The sequence below is a fragment of the Talpa europaea genome, assembly GCF_964194135.1.
Source record: "Talpa europaea genome assembly, chromosome: 4".
Classification (NCBI taxonomy): Eukaryota; Metazoa; Chordata; class Mammalia; order Eulipotyphla; family Talpidae; genus Talpa; species Talpa europaea.
In genome coordinates, this window is record NC_140070.1 from 85,045,031 (window position 1) to 85,057,540 (window position 12,510).

Genomic DNA, 12,510 nt, shown 5'->3' on the forward strand with positions numbered 1-12,510 from the left:
TGGGTTGGGCTAACTTCCCAGCTGGCCACGGACTCCTCCAGGAGCCTTCTGCAGGTCAAGCAGTCTTTTCCGAAGAAAGGTGTTAGTGACTTTTTTTTCTGGTCGCTAGGTGGCGCCAGAGATCTCTCCTAGAGCCCTTGGGGAGCTGTGTTTTTCACCCCGTGGGAGAGGGAACAGAGTGGGAATGGTAGGGAAAACCTTAACAGCTTTGGGGTGCTGTGTCTGCCTTGTGCCCCACCAACGTGGAGGGCCCATGTCCCGAATTTCATGCCCCGGGTCTCAGTTCCAAAGCCCTCAGGTCCAGGACGTGGGCTGTAGCCCAGATCAGTGGCCCCAGGAATGGTGCCTTTTGCACCCCGCTCCCGTGTCCAGGCGCCTGGTTTCTGATTACTCAGTGAGGGACTTCTACCTCAGTGAGGACCCAAGTGCGTCTCCCCGCAAGCCTAGGTCGCAGGCGCAGGGACCTGGGCAGCCGCAATCCCGATCCACGTTTGCTTTTTAAGTGCACAGCTTTTCCACACCAAGCTTACCGGCGGGCCCGGGGCTGTGTGCAGGTCTCCAGAGTCTCTGCTGTTCTCTAATGGAGCCTGGAGCCGTTCGCTCACTGCTGAGGCGAATCCTGCAGGGTTATCCACACAGCTCCCGTTCACGGGGTATGGTGGCTGCAATAGTTCCTTTCCACTCATAGTCCCGCTTGATGCGTGGTTTGTTCTTGTTGGTCGTTTTAGTTTGTTTTTTCCTCCTTTTTGTTGGTCGGAGAGTGCCGACTCTGTGGGTGGGGGAGGGGAGCAGGGTTCTGCGCTTTCCTCCCTTCTAGTCCTCTTTTATGGCCACTTTCTTCTTCAGGTAGTTTGCTGGAGTCGTCCATTTATCTTCCGTGTCGCAGTTCTCACTGGGAGCTGCTGCTTTTCCTCCCTATTAACTTTTTTTTAATGGGAGATCTTACTCGCAGCGTCTCCTCGCTGCCATGTTGCTCCGCCTCTCCCCTCTTTTAATAACTTTTTTTGGCCCTCTTTCATTGTTATTCGTCCCTCTGAAGTTCTGGCTTTAGGACTCCTTGTAGTATTTTTTGCAGCAGGGGTTTAGTTGTAATGAAATTCCAGAGTTTATGTTTGTCTGGGAAGGTCCTTATTCTTTCTTCATAGAGGAAGGAGAGCTTTGTGGGATAGAGTATTCTTCGTTGGCATCTGTTTTCTTGGAGACTGTTGACTATATCCCTCCACTCTCTCCCTGCCCACAGTGTTTCTTTGGAGAAGTCTGATGTCAGTCTGATTGGTTTTCCTTTGAATGTTATGTGTTTCTTCCCTCTTCAGCTTCATTATTATTTCCTTGTCTTGGATTCGTGGGAGAAAAGCAAAATATTCTTATTCTTATTACTAACATAGCTCCTGGACTACAGTATGACACAATATCTGAGGGAAGTCTCGTAATTAGAAATTTGGTGAAAGATACAAAATATAGACGAATTTGAAAAAAATAACACTGGCTTTACTTATTCTACCAAATCAATACCAACAACCTCTGGAAACACCATCAAACACAGCCAGACATACATGGCATTCCTGTTTGCCAGAATACGTCTGACCAATTCCAATATGTGATAGGCAGGAAGTAAGGGGGAGCCAGGTGAAAGAAAATTAGGGCTATTATCTTTTTAACGTACCTAGGAATAGTATTGAATTTCAAATCACAGAAGGGACATGTTTTGTATTGGGATTTAGCTGTTGTTTGTTTTCTAAATCAAGCCATATTATATCTTTAAATAAGGATATTATTTAAATATTATACCATTTGAAGCAATTTTCAGCATATTGTAATACATCTAATGCCTTTGTAAGCATATTATTGACCTCTGTTTGATTTCTAATTAGAGTAAAATGATAGGACACATATATTGTCTACACTTGTCTTTATTAAAAGTTCTATGAAATATTTACTAATAAAAGTTTCTAACCCCCCAAAAAAAATCTACATCCAGACATAATTTTACACTAGTATCTGGACATTCTGTGGGCCAGGGAAGATAAAATTAACCAAATCCATAGCAGAGGAGAAAAGCTATACAGACCAACAAACCAGAAAATGATGCAGTGCTGCTTGGGACTATAATCCCTCCTCTCTGTCCTCCCGCCATTACGATGTCGGGACTTTAAAGGAAATTGGAGGCCCAACCATAGACCTGAAGTCTTAAAGAAGGGAGCACACAGAAGTGCACACAGAAAAATGCAGTCTGATCACAAGAAAAGGAACACCATGGTAATGTCTGTTCAGTTTTCCCCCACGATACCAAGACAGCAATAGCAACAACAGGTCTACTTTGCACTTCCCGCCTTCCATACTTGGCCCTGATCTAGAAAGAAAAACCTAAAACTAAAACCATAGCTCCACCTCCCAAGCAGAAAGAAAAGCACCCATGAAGTAACCAAATGTACAAGGAGAGCACATTTTGTAACCAGATCAAATATCCTAGCAATATGGAATCCATTAAAAGAATAATAAACTACCTAAAATCAAACTTAAACACAGATGTAATAATAAAATCTGGTGCCCAGAGAACTGGACAGCCACATGGAAAAGAATGAAACAGACCACCCCTGACAGTGTCTAACAGTATACACAAAAATTAGCTCAATATGAAATAAGGACTGAAATGTAAGACTTGAAATAATAAAATACATAGAAGAAAGCATAAGGAACAAACTCCTCAACTAATAGCCTTAGTAATATTTTTATGGATGTCTCTAGAAGCAAGACTAAAAGCAAAAATTAACAAGTCAGACTACATTAAACTTAAATAATTATGCGAGAAAGAACCATTGATAAAAGGAAAAGGCGATCCATAAAATGAGAACATATTTGTCTATATCAGAGTTGATAATTAATATATATATATAAAGAACTCATGAACTCCAACAACAAAAAGATAAGCAGCCTGATTTAAAGTGAATAGAGGATCCGAACAGACACTTTTCCAAAGAAGTCATAGAAATGGTAGCCTAATGCACAGAACAGTTTTCAACATGCCTTATCAGGAAAATGCAAATCAAGGTAAAAATAAGGTATCATATCACACCACAGGAATGGCTATTATCATGAAAACAAGAAAAAACTACCTATGTGAGGATGTGGAGAGAAGGGAACTCTCATTACCACTGGTGGTAACGTAAGCTGGTGCAGGCATTATGAGAATCAATATGGACACTCTTCAAAAGATAAGAATACAAATGCCCTTTCCTAACTCTGGGAATTTACCTAAGAATATGAAAACTACATATGGAGAGACATATGCACACTCAAGCCATTACATCATTACTTGCAATAGCCTAGCAATGGAAACCTAATTCCCATGGACAGGTGATGGGGTAATGAAATGGTGTTTATACACAATGGGGTGCTACTCAGCTACAATAATCCATTCAGTTTCCACTTGCAACTATATGGGTGGACCTAGAAGGTATTATGCTCAGTGATAAAAGTCAGATGGGAGAAAAGCAAAGAATTTATGACTTCTGTCATATATGATAAACAAATAGAGAAACAAAATGAATGATGTAAATAAAGGAAAGGAACATGCAGAGTGTAAGAACACAGTAGTCATGGCAGAAGAGAAGAGGGAAGAAGGATGGGGAAATGGAAACAAATGGTTTACTGTATTTTGATCAATGGAAAATGAATTCTGGTGGTAAACATAAGGCAGCAGAGCAGAATTTGATTTTAAAGGCTGTACTACAATATATGATCTTACTAACCAAAATTCAGTAAAAGAAAGAACTCTCTGTGTTGGTATTTTGAAATAGTCCACAGACCTTTCATGGGACAGGACTACAGAGAGATTCTGTAAGGAATCTCCCTGAACTCCATTGTGGACTTCCAGTCCATGTTCCATTGTTAGTCAGGATTAGTCACTCATCCATCATAGTAATCCCCTTACTTGTCTGGAAACTCAAAGAAATATGGAACCCAAAGAGACCTAGTAGTGGTCTTAACGTCCCATTCCCACAGTCCAGCAGAACGATCCCTTCCTATGAAACAGAAAGAAAAATATAAGATGGTTTCATTTATAGGAGGAATGTAGAGGAACCAAACAAGGGATCAGGAAAAAAAAATTATAATAAGGTAAAAATCAAATTCAACAGGCAACTAGAATCCAGAGACATTCTGTAATGGAGGAGGAGGGGGAGGGATCAGGACAGGGGTGGGACGAGAACAAGGGACTATGATGATGATAAACAGGTGAATTGGTGGTGGAAACTTCATGGGAAATGATACATTGTAAAAAAATGAAGGATGATGTAATATATATATATCTGAAGGAATGTCATATATATGAAGGAAGCACTGGAACACAGACAGAAACCCCTCCACTTATCTTCTGAGAATAAACTAATCAACAAGAAAAAATATTTGTATTCAAAGATATGGAGTAAAATTAGGAGATAATTTCACCTGATACACCTTGCTTCTACCTTTGCATAACAGCCATATATATCTTTTCTGTTGCTTCTTAATCAATCTAAACTACCCAGTGATAATCCAGGGTGGCCAACATTGAGGGCCCTGTGCATGACAAGAGTCCAGAGGCATACATTGTTAGAAATGAAGATTCTAAGGTGACTCTCAGAGCTCCTGAAATAGAATCTACATTTGAACAAGGTCTCCAGGAGATAGAAAAGTACTAAAGTTTGGGAAGCACTGATCTAGGACACCTCTCACTGTGCTCATTTGGTTTTTCGGTTTTTTGGTTTTTTTGTTTTTGCTTCCCCAAACTACTTTACTGCCCATCCAATCCTTTGAAATCTATTAGTATTTCTCATTGTATTTCAGCCTCAAGGGATATGGGGGATTAGCACATGTGTGGATGTAATCACCTTCTCTGATACAACTAAGTGACCAAGGTAAGTCACTTTAATATTAACTCCTCCCTCCTTTCATGCATTCTGACATTAAATTCATTGAGTGTTGCCCTGCTGCTCTATCCCTAATTTACTAAGTATCCACAATCCGTTTGCATGTTGACGATAACTTTTGAGGCGTAGGCTCCTATGAAAATATAGAACCCTGTCCTCTTTAAAATAATGTATGGTTAGCTCAGAAAAGACCATACTGGTCAGAGCACACACAGTAACATACACAACTGATTTTTCTATAAACATGTCAAAAATATCGTCTGTATTGGGAAATACTGTATAAAATGCAGTTCACTGAAAACAGTCTGGACTGACCTGATGTTTATGGACTGTAATACCCTGTGGGGCAACTTGGACTTCTTACAGATGTTCAAATCCACAATGCCCAGAACAACTTAGCTTTGTCCTTAAGGGAATTCTTGGGCACTAATGTGGAAATTTTACGTCTTTACTCCTTCATCTGCTGGCAAAGGCATACATTTATACAATTGGTTGACTCTGGTGTTCAAAACAAACATATATTTGATGTTTTTCTGAGCTTGAAAAAAAGAAGTCTCCATAATGAAGCAGCATGCAAGGAACTGTGACCTATGTTTTCATTCCAGTGCTACTGTATTTTTATTCACTCTAGAAAACTAACACTTTGAAAGGATCTTCTCAATTTTGCACAAGCATGGGTAAGTTAGAAATAATTTTTCTAATATTTCTCATCCATTACAGAAAAAGTTAAACTACTATATTAATTCAAAATAATTTAGGTTGGGTTCAAGATGCAAAAGTAGCCAGAAGAAAAATATCACTTAGATTAATTAGATTATTTAATTACTTAATCAATGTATTTTATTTTTGTGCTGTCAGGATAAACAAAACACCAATGACTAAACCATCCCCCTTCAATGTTTGATTCACCTGTTATCATAATGATAATGACTTTATAAGGCAGTTATTGGTAAATAGTAACTTGAAACAATTTTCATTTGAACTGAGTTAAAGATTCAAGTGATGTTTCCTATGTAAGAAATATTTGTGGTTATTCTCGTAAAGAGTTACATTCTCTTTAACAATCACCTTCTCTGAGTAAAACTAGTGACTAAGGTAAGTCACTTTAAGATTAACTCCTCTCTCCCTTCATCCATTCTCATATTATATGCATTTCCCTCTGCTCTATGTCTTACTTAGAGAGTACCCACACTCTATGTGACTTAGGTAATTTTTAATTATTAGGTTATCTGGAAGGCAAAGAAGAAACTCGATGCAAAACAAATATATTTAACAGCTGTAATTACAGATCCTGCTATTTATATCACCAGCTTTAGGTTCCAGTCTTTGGCATAATGTATTCTGCTAATAAAACAGGTGATCTTAAGTAAAACCAAAGAATATCTAGAGAAAATTCTAATAACTGTTAGTAACAATAATTTAAATATGGCAAAAACTTTGAAGCAGTGAACACTTAAGTATACATGAATATACAATGTAAAATTAAAATGAAAGTCTCTGTTTAAACAAACACCACAGGAAAATAAAGTTGGAATTACAGATAACAGAAATAAAGGATTCCCTGAGCTGACAACTTTTAATGAGAACCAGTTAAGTATTTACTGCTTCATCTGAACCATTCCCCTCTTTCATCTGCAGTCTTTCTCTTATATATCACACTACTTCATTGCCTTCTCTTTCCACATTGCCTTGTCTCCATTATTTTCTGCTTCCTGTGTTAGCTCCCTCTGGTTTTCATTTCAACTACGTAATTACTTATTCAAGTCCCTCCGCCCTTCTTCTCTCAATGTCCTCCTCTGGCTTTTGAAAACTTTCATGACAGTATTCTGCAGGACAAAAATTCACATCTGTCTATGGGCATAGATAAAAGCCAAATGAAATAAATGTCCTCCACAGTTGTCAGAGCAGTTTCATTTTCCTCAGTGTTGTACCACTTGCTTCCCATTCACTTATTATCCTCTGACCTCAACTCCACGCAAACCCCAAAGTGCTCTTTAAAAATCCACTACATAAACAAGGCTGTTTAAACACAAAAATGAAAAACATAAAAAGCCACTATGAGTCTCTCAGTTTCCATACTAAATGATCTGCTTTGTTTGTTTGTTTTCTGTCCAAGCAGAGCATTCATACTGGATTTTTGCACTGTATTTCAATTTGCCCTTTTTTAGTGTTTTAGTGTTCACAACATTAATTATATAATTCACACCTGCTTCTCAGTTCATGCTGCTTAATATCCTTTCTGGTCTCTCACGAAGCCCTTTGGGGTGAACCAAGGTTCCTGGATGCAAGAGGATGGGAGATAACTGAGTAGAAACTGGCTCTAAAAGAGAAATGAAGGGAGGTTGGAGAATCCACTGAAAAGTGCGCAGGGACATAGGAAACAAAGGCCCATCAATAGTCAATGTCATGTCCCAACACTAGCTCAATGAGAGTTGTCACTCTCCCTGAATTTGGACCACCAGAAACTCACACCGACAATGCCACTGTTGTGGATATGGGACACAACTGCTGGCCTTCATAGGATTGCCTTTGAATCTAATACTCTCTTTTGTACCTGCACCTCTTTCTTCCTCTCCCCATATTCCAGATGCAGGTTCAGTGATTCGACTTGCCAAATCCAGGCATCCCTCTCACTCTAGGACAAAGGGGAATGGGAAAGTGAGTTTCTAGCTCTTTGGCTTTTTTGACTGTGTGGTTACCTCTGCAAGCCACAAATATTAGGTGGTAGAAAAGGGGATCAGAGTTGGCCATGTAATACATGCTGTGCATTCTCTTTGTAATCTCTTTCCTATACCTTCAAGTTTTTTTCTATTCCCTCCCTCTCGTTCTGCACACATTCCAATGGACAGTTCTTTTTCAGTCTCCCCCATGACTCCAGATATTATTTCTATTAAGATCTAGTAGACTCATGCCACTAATCTCATTTTGCCTGGATGTTCAGAGGACACTCTCCACAATAGCACTGCCGCTGAATTCTAGATTCAATTTTTGATGACCCTCAGCTCAATCAGGTGAGTCCTTCTGCTTCACTGACATGCCCTGCATGTCTAAAGTCACCGAGTCCTCATGCCTCTACTGTCTAAAACCCTTTGCCTCTATTTGTCTTCCTCGTCACTCCCAAGGGCTAGGAATGTTATCTCAACTTGAGCACTTCACATTTTATTTTTTTTAATATTTTATTTTATCTAATTCTTACATCATTTTTCATCTTTGCACAATGTATGCATTATCATTTTGGTTATATTCCCCATACAATTGCACCACCCCGTTATTTCCACCCTAGTCCTTTCTCTCCCCTTCCCTCCCCCGCCCCATAGTGTGTCTCTGGTTTATAGTTGCTTGTTGATTTTGATTTTTACTTTGTATCAATTGGTCTTTTTCCTGGTCCCCTATTTAGGTGTTCTAAATTCCTGCTATGAGTGAGGCCATCTGGTATTTTTCTTTTTATTTCTGACTTATTTCGCTGAGCATGATCCCTTCCAGCTCCATCCATGTTGCTGCAAAAGGCATGAGTTTATCTTTTTTTAATTGCTGAGTAATATTCCATTGTGTATATGTACCACATCTTCTTGATCCAGTCATCTATTTTTGGGCATTTGGGTTGTTTCCATAGCTTAGCTTTTGTAAATAGTGCTGCTATAAACAAAGGGATGCAGGTGCCCTTTAGAACTAAAGTTTCTGTGTCATTTGAGTAAATAGCTTGGAGTGGAATTGCTGGATCATATGGAAGCTCTAGCTTTAGTAGGTCATGAAATCTCCACACAGCTCTCCATAGTGGTTGGACCAGTTTGCACTCCCACCAAAGGTGCAGAAGAGTTCCTTTTTCTCCACAACCTCACCAACATATGTTGTTGCTAGTTTTTTTAATATGTGCCATTCTCACTGGTGTAAGATGGTATCTCATGGTAGTTTTGATTTGCATTTCCCCGATTTCAAGTGATGTTGAACATTTTTTCATATGTCTGTTGGCCATTTGCATTTCCTCTTTGTGGAAGTTTCTTTTTAGTTCTTCTGCCCATTTTTTGACTGCATTATTTTCTTTATTTTTGTTGAATCTCATCAGCTCTTTGTAGAATTTAGTGATGGGTCCTTTATCATTAGTGTTGGAGCACTTCACATTTTTAATAATGTGGAGGGTATTGGTTTTTAAATGTTGATTCTTATATCCTTCTGACAAACTGAGTAAATTTCTACATTAAAACTTCAAAATGGGGCCTCCCCTGGTGGTGCAGCAGTTGAGCGCTAGGTTGCAAATCTGCCTGCAGTCTCTGCACACGTTCCATCACGGGCTGCCAGCCAGTGTCCCACATGGTGCACAGACCTCTCCTGCCAAGTCCGCTGTCCCCTCAGCAGTGTATTTCATCAGTTTGTCTGTTCTGTTCCCCGCTCTGGCTCTGGCTCTGGCTCATTCTCTCACCTTCCCGCCCTTCTGACTGTACCCAGTGCTTGCATAAATAAATAAATAAATAAATCTTTAAAAAAAAAAAAAAACAAAAAAAAAAACTTTACAATGGTACTACACAAAACAAGACGATGATATGTAGGTTGCTTTGAAAACCACTACACACCAATTACATTGTCCTGAACAGTGCTTTGACTGTAGCTTCCTATACATGATGTCTATATTTACTAACATTAACCTAAAAAATTAACTATTAACCTCAAACATTAACCTGAAAAATACACTGTATTGGGCCTCCTGGCTTGCAGCCGGTAGAGCACAGAGCTCTGAAGATGTCCGCACCTCTGCAGCTGGGTTCAATTCCCAGTGGCCTGGGAGACACACTCTCCTGTCTCACCTGCTGCACCCTTCAGCAGTGTTTAAAGTCTGCCTGCTCCACTCCCTGATCTGTCTCTGATGAATTCTCTCACTCTCCCCCACCTCTGGCCTGTACCACACTTCTTGCATAAACAAATAAATCTTAAAAAAATAAAATAAAAATAAAATAAAAAAATTGCTCTGCAGTATTTCAGTGTATGAGTCCTACCTGAAAAAAGAAGTTCAATATACTTCACATGACATTCAATTTTCTTATCATCCAGATTTTGAAAGTTTATTCAATTACCTCAGATTCCATATTTTGCTCTCAAAATTTCCCTAAAATTCTCACATCCCTCCCAATTTTTGAGCATGGTCCAGTAGTTCCTTTTTATAACATATTAGTTCCTGTATATTTTTGAGCTGAACATATTGTACTTATATTAATTGCTTGAAATCCCCAAAGTAGCTACCTCCTATGTAGTAATATTATTTGAAACTGAAAGGGCATTCTGATAGGAATATAATTTATTTTAAATTGATTGCCTCTGCCAATTTATAATTTACAAATCCACTATGAATGCCTTTTGATATTTATTGCATTTCATTTCAGGGAACATCCAATGAGACATGGAAAAGGAAAATGCATCCTTGGTGACAGAGTTTGTTCTCACAGGACTTACATATCAACAGGAGTGGGGAATCCCCTTGTTCCTGGTGTTCTTGGTGATATACCTCTTTACCATGGTGGGGAACCTTGGTCTTATTTCTCTCATCTGGAATGACTCTCAACTTCACATCCCCATGTACTTGTTCCTTGGAAGCCTAGCCTCTGTGGATGCTTTAATATCCTCCTCAGTGACACCCAACATGTTGGTCAAATTCTTTGCCAGGAGAAATGTAATGAATCTTTCGGAATGCGTGATGCAATTTTTTTTTTTTGCTATTGGGGTTTCCACAGAATGTTTTCTCTTGGCAGCTATGGCATTTGATCGCTATGTAGCCATATGCAACCCTTTACGTTACCCAGTGATGATGACCAACAGATTATGCACCCAGCTAATAGTCTCCTCATTTGTATGTGGCATCATTCATTCCATGATTCATACAGGTTTCATATTCAGATTAACCTTCTGCAATGACAACATATTACATCACATTTTCTGTGATATTAAACCTTTGTTTAAGATTTCCTGTACTGACCCTTCCATTAATATTCTAATAGTTTATATTTTCTCTGGGTTAGTTCAGGTAGTCACTATTACAACTGTTCTTATCTCTTATACACTGGTTCTCTTTACAATCTTAAAAAGGAAGTCTCTAGAGGGTATAAAGAAGGCATTCTCTACCTGCGGAGCCCACCTTTTATCCGTGTCTTTATACTATGGCCCTCTTCTCTTCATGTATGTGCGCCCTAGATCTGCACAGTCAGAAGATCAAGATATGAAAGACTCACTATTTTACATTGTCATAATTCCTTTCTTAAATCCAATTATCTACAGCCTGAGAAATAAGAAAGTCATAGATTCACTGACAAAATTGATAAAGAGAAATGTTTAGAACTCATACTAATAGCTGTTCTCCAGGAAAGCAGTCACAAAATTGTGCATATTAGGTGTTGTTTGTTATGTGCTGATTAGAGTTCAAACCTTATTGCTATAATAATTTTCCTATTACTTTATTGACTTAATGTGTGAATATGTAATGAACTCCTTACAGTTTGTTAGGTTATTCAAAAACATACAAGTAATTTTAATCAAGTGCTCATAACATTCTAAATTAACTAAAGGAAGAAACAAATGGAACATTTTACATGCTTGTAGTGTTCTTCAAAGTGACTTTATAAATACATTAATTAATTGCTAAAATAGGCTGTGACTCTGTGATGCACCTGAATATGAACATTGGCAATATAAGTGAGCAGCCTGGAGACTCGTATCATATTGAAATGCACAGTGTTGGACCATTTGTGCTTGAGTAATTCAGGCCAAATTTCAGGAATACTGCTAGCATCAAAATGTCTTTAATTCCATTTTATGGAGACTTGGTGAATTTTACCTCTGCGGTGAAAACAAAACTTGTGTCTCTGAGAAATAAAACAAAACAGTGACATGATGAAGAAAATTTTAAGAGAGTGAAGGCAGGGCCAAACTAAAGATACACCCCTCCTCAGACTACATCCATGAATAGCAGGATATAGGGAGGAGCCTCAATTTCTTTGTTATCTTCTCATGAAATTTCTATCTTTGTGTATTATGTTCTGGGGTCATCTTACTAAGTCAGAAACCTAAGTGATTGCATTGAAGGATTAAATGAGGATGGCTTAGAGGAGAGAGATGAGGCAGATTAGGAAGGAAATGGTCTCAATCTTCAGAATGAAAACAAAGATCTAGTAGATAGAAAACTTTGGTATGTAAAGGTTACTGGAATGTGTATTGACCTTGAGGGGCTTTAGATGCCTCTTACCAAACTTCCAATAATATTAAGAGGGTATGCAGGCATGCTGTTCAGGGGCTGTCTGGAAAGGCATTAAAATGTGCAAGAATTTGATTGCTTTGTGCTTAAAACTCATTGCTGGGTAGTTTTCCTCACATTCCATATTATTGAAATATAATAAGTGTCCTTTTTTTTAAAGATTTATTTATTTATACATACAAGAACTGGGGCACAGGCCAGAGTTTTTGGGGGGTGAGAGGATTGCCCAGAGACATTGGAGAACACAACAGGCAGATCGTCTGAAAAACACTGCTGAGGGGAGCAGTGGGCAAATCAGGAGAGGTCTCCTATGCAGAATATATGGTGACCATATGAGTCACCTCCCTGACCAGGGATCGAACTTGTGCT

At 38.8% G+C, this 12,510-nt stretch overlaps 1 protein-coding gene across 1 annotated transcript; it reads left to right on the forward strand.

The window, feature by feature from the left end:
• Window positions 1-10,296: 10,296 nt before the first annotated feature.
• Window positions 10,297-11,226, forward strand: LOC311170015 (olfactory receptor 5H2-like; the record flags this gene model as incomplete). The annotated part of the gene is made up of 1 exon (XM_084232330.1): window positions 10,297-11,226. One exon carries the CDS (start codon window positions 10,297-10,299, stop codon window positions 11,224-11,226), a length of 930 nt encoding a protein of 309 aa, XP_084088456.1.
• Window positions 11,227-12,510: the final 1,284 nt, after the last annotated feature.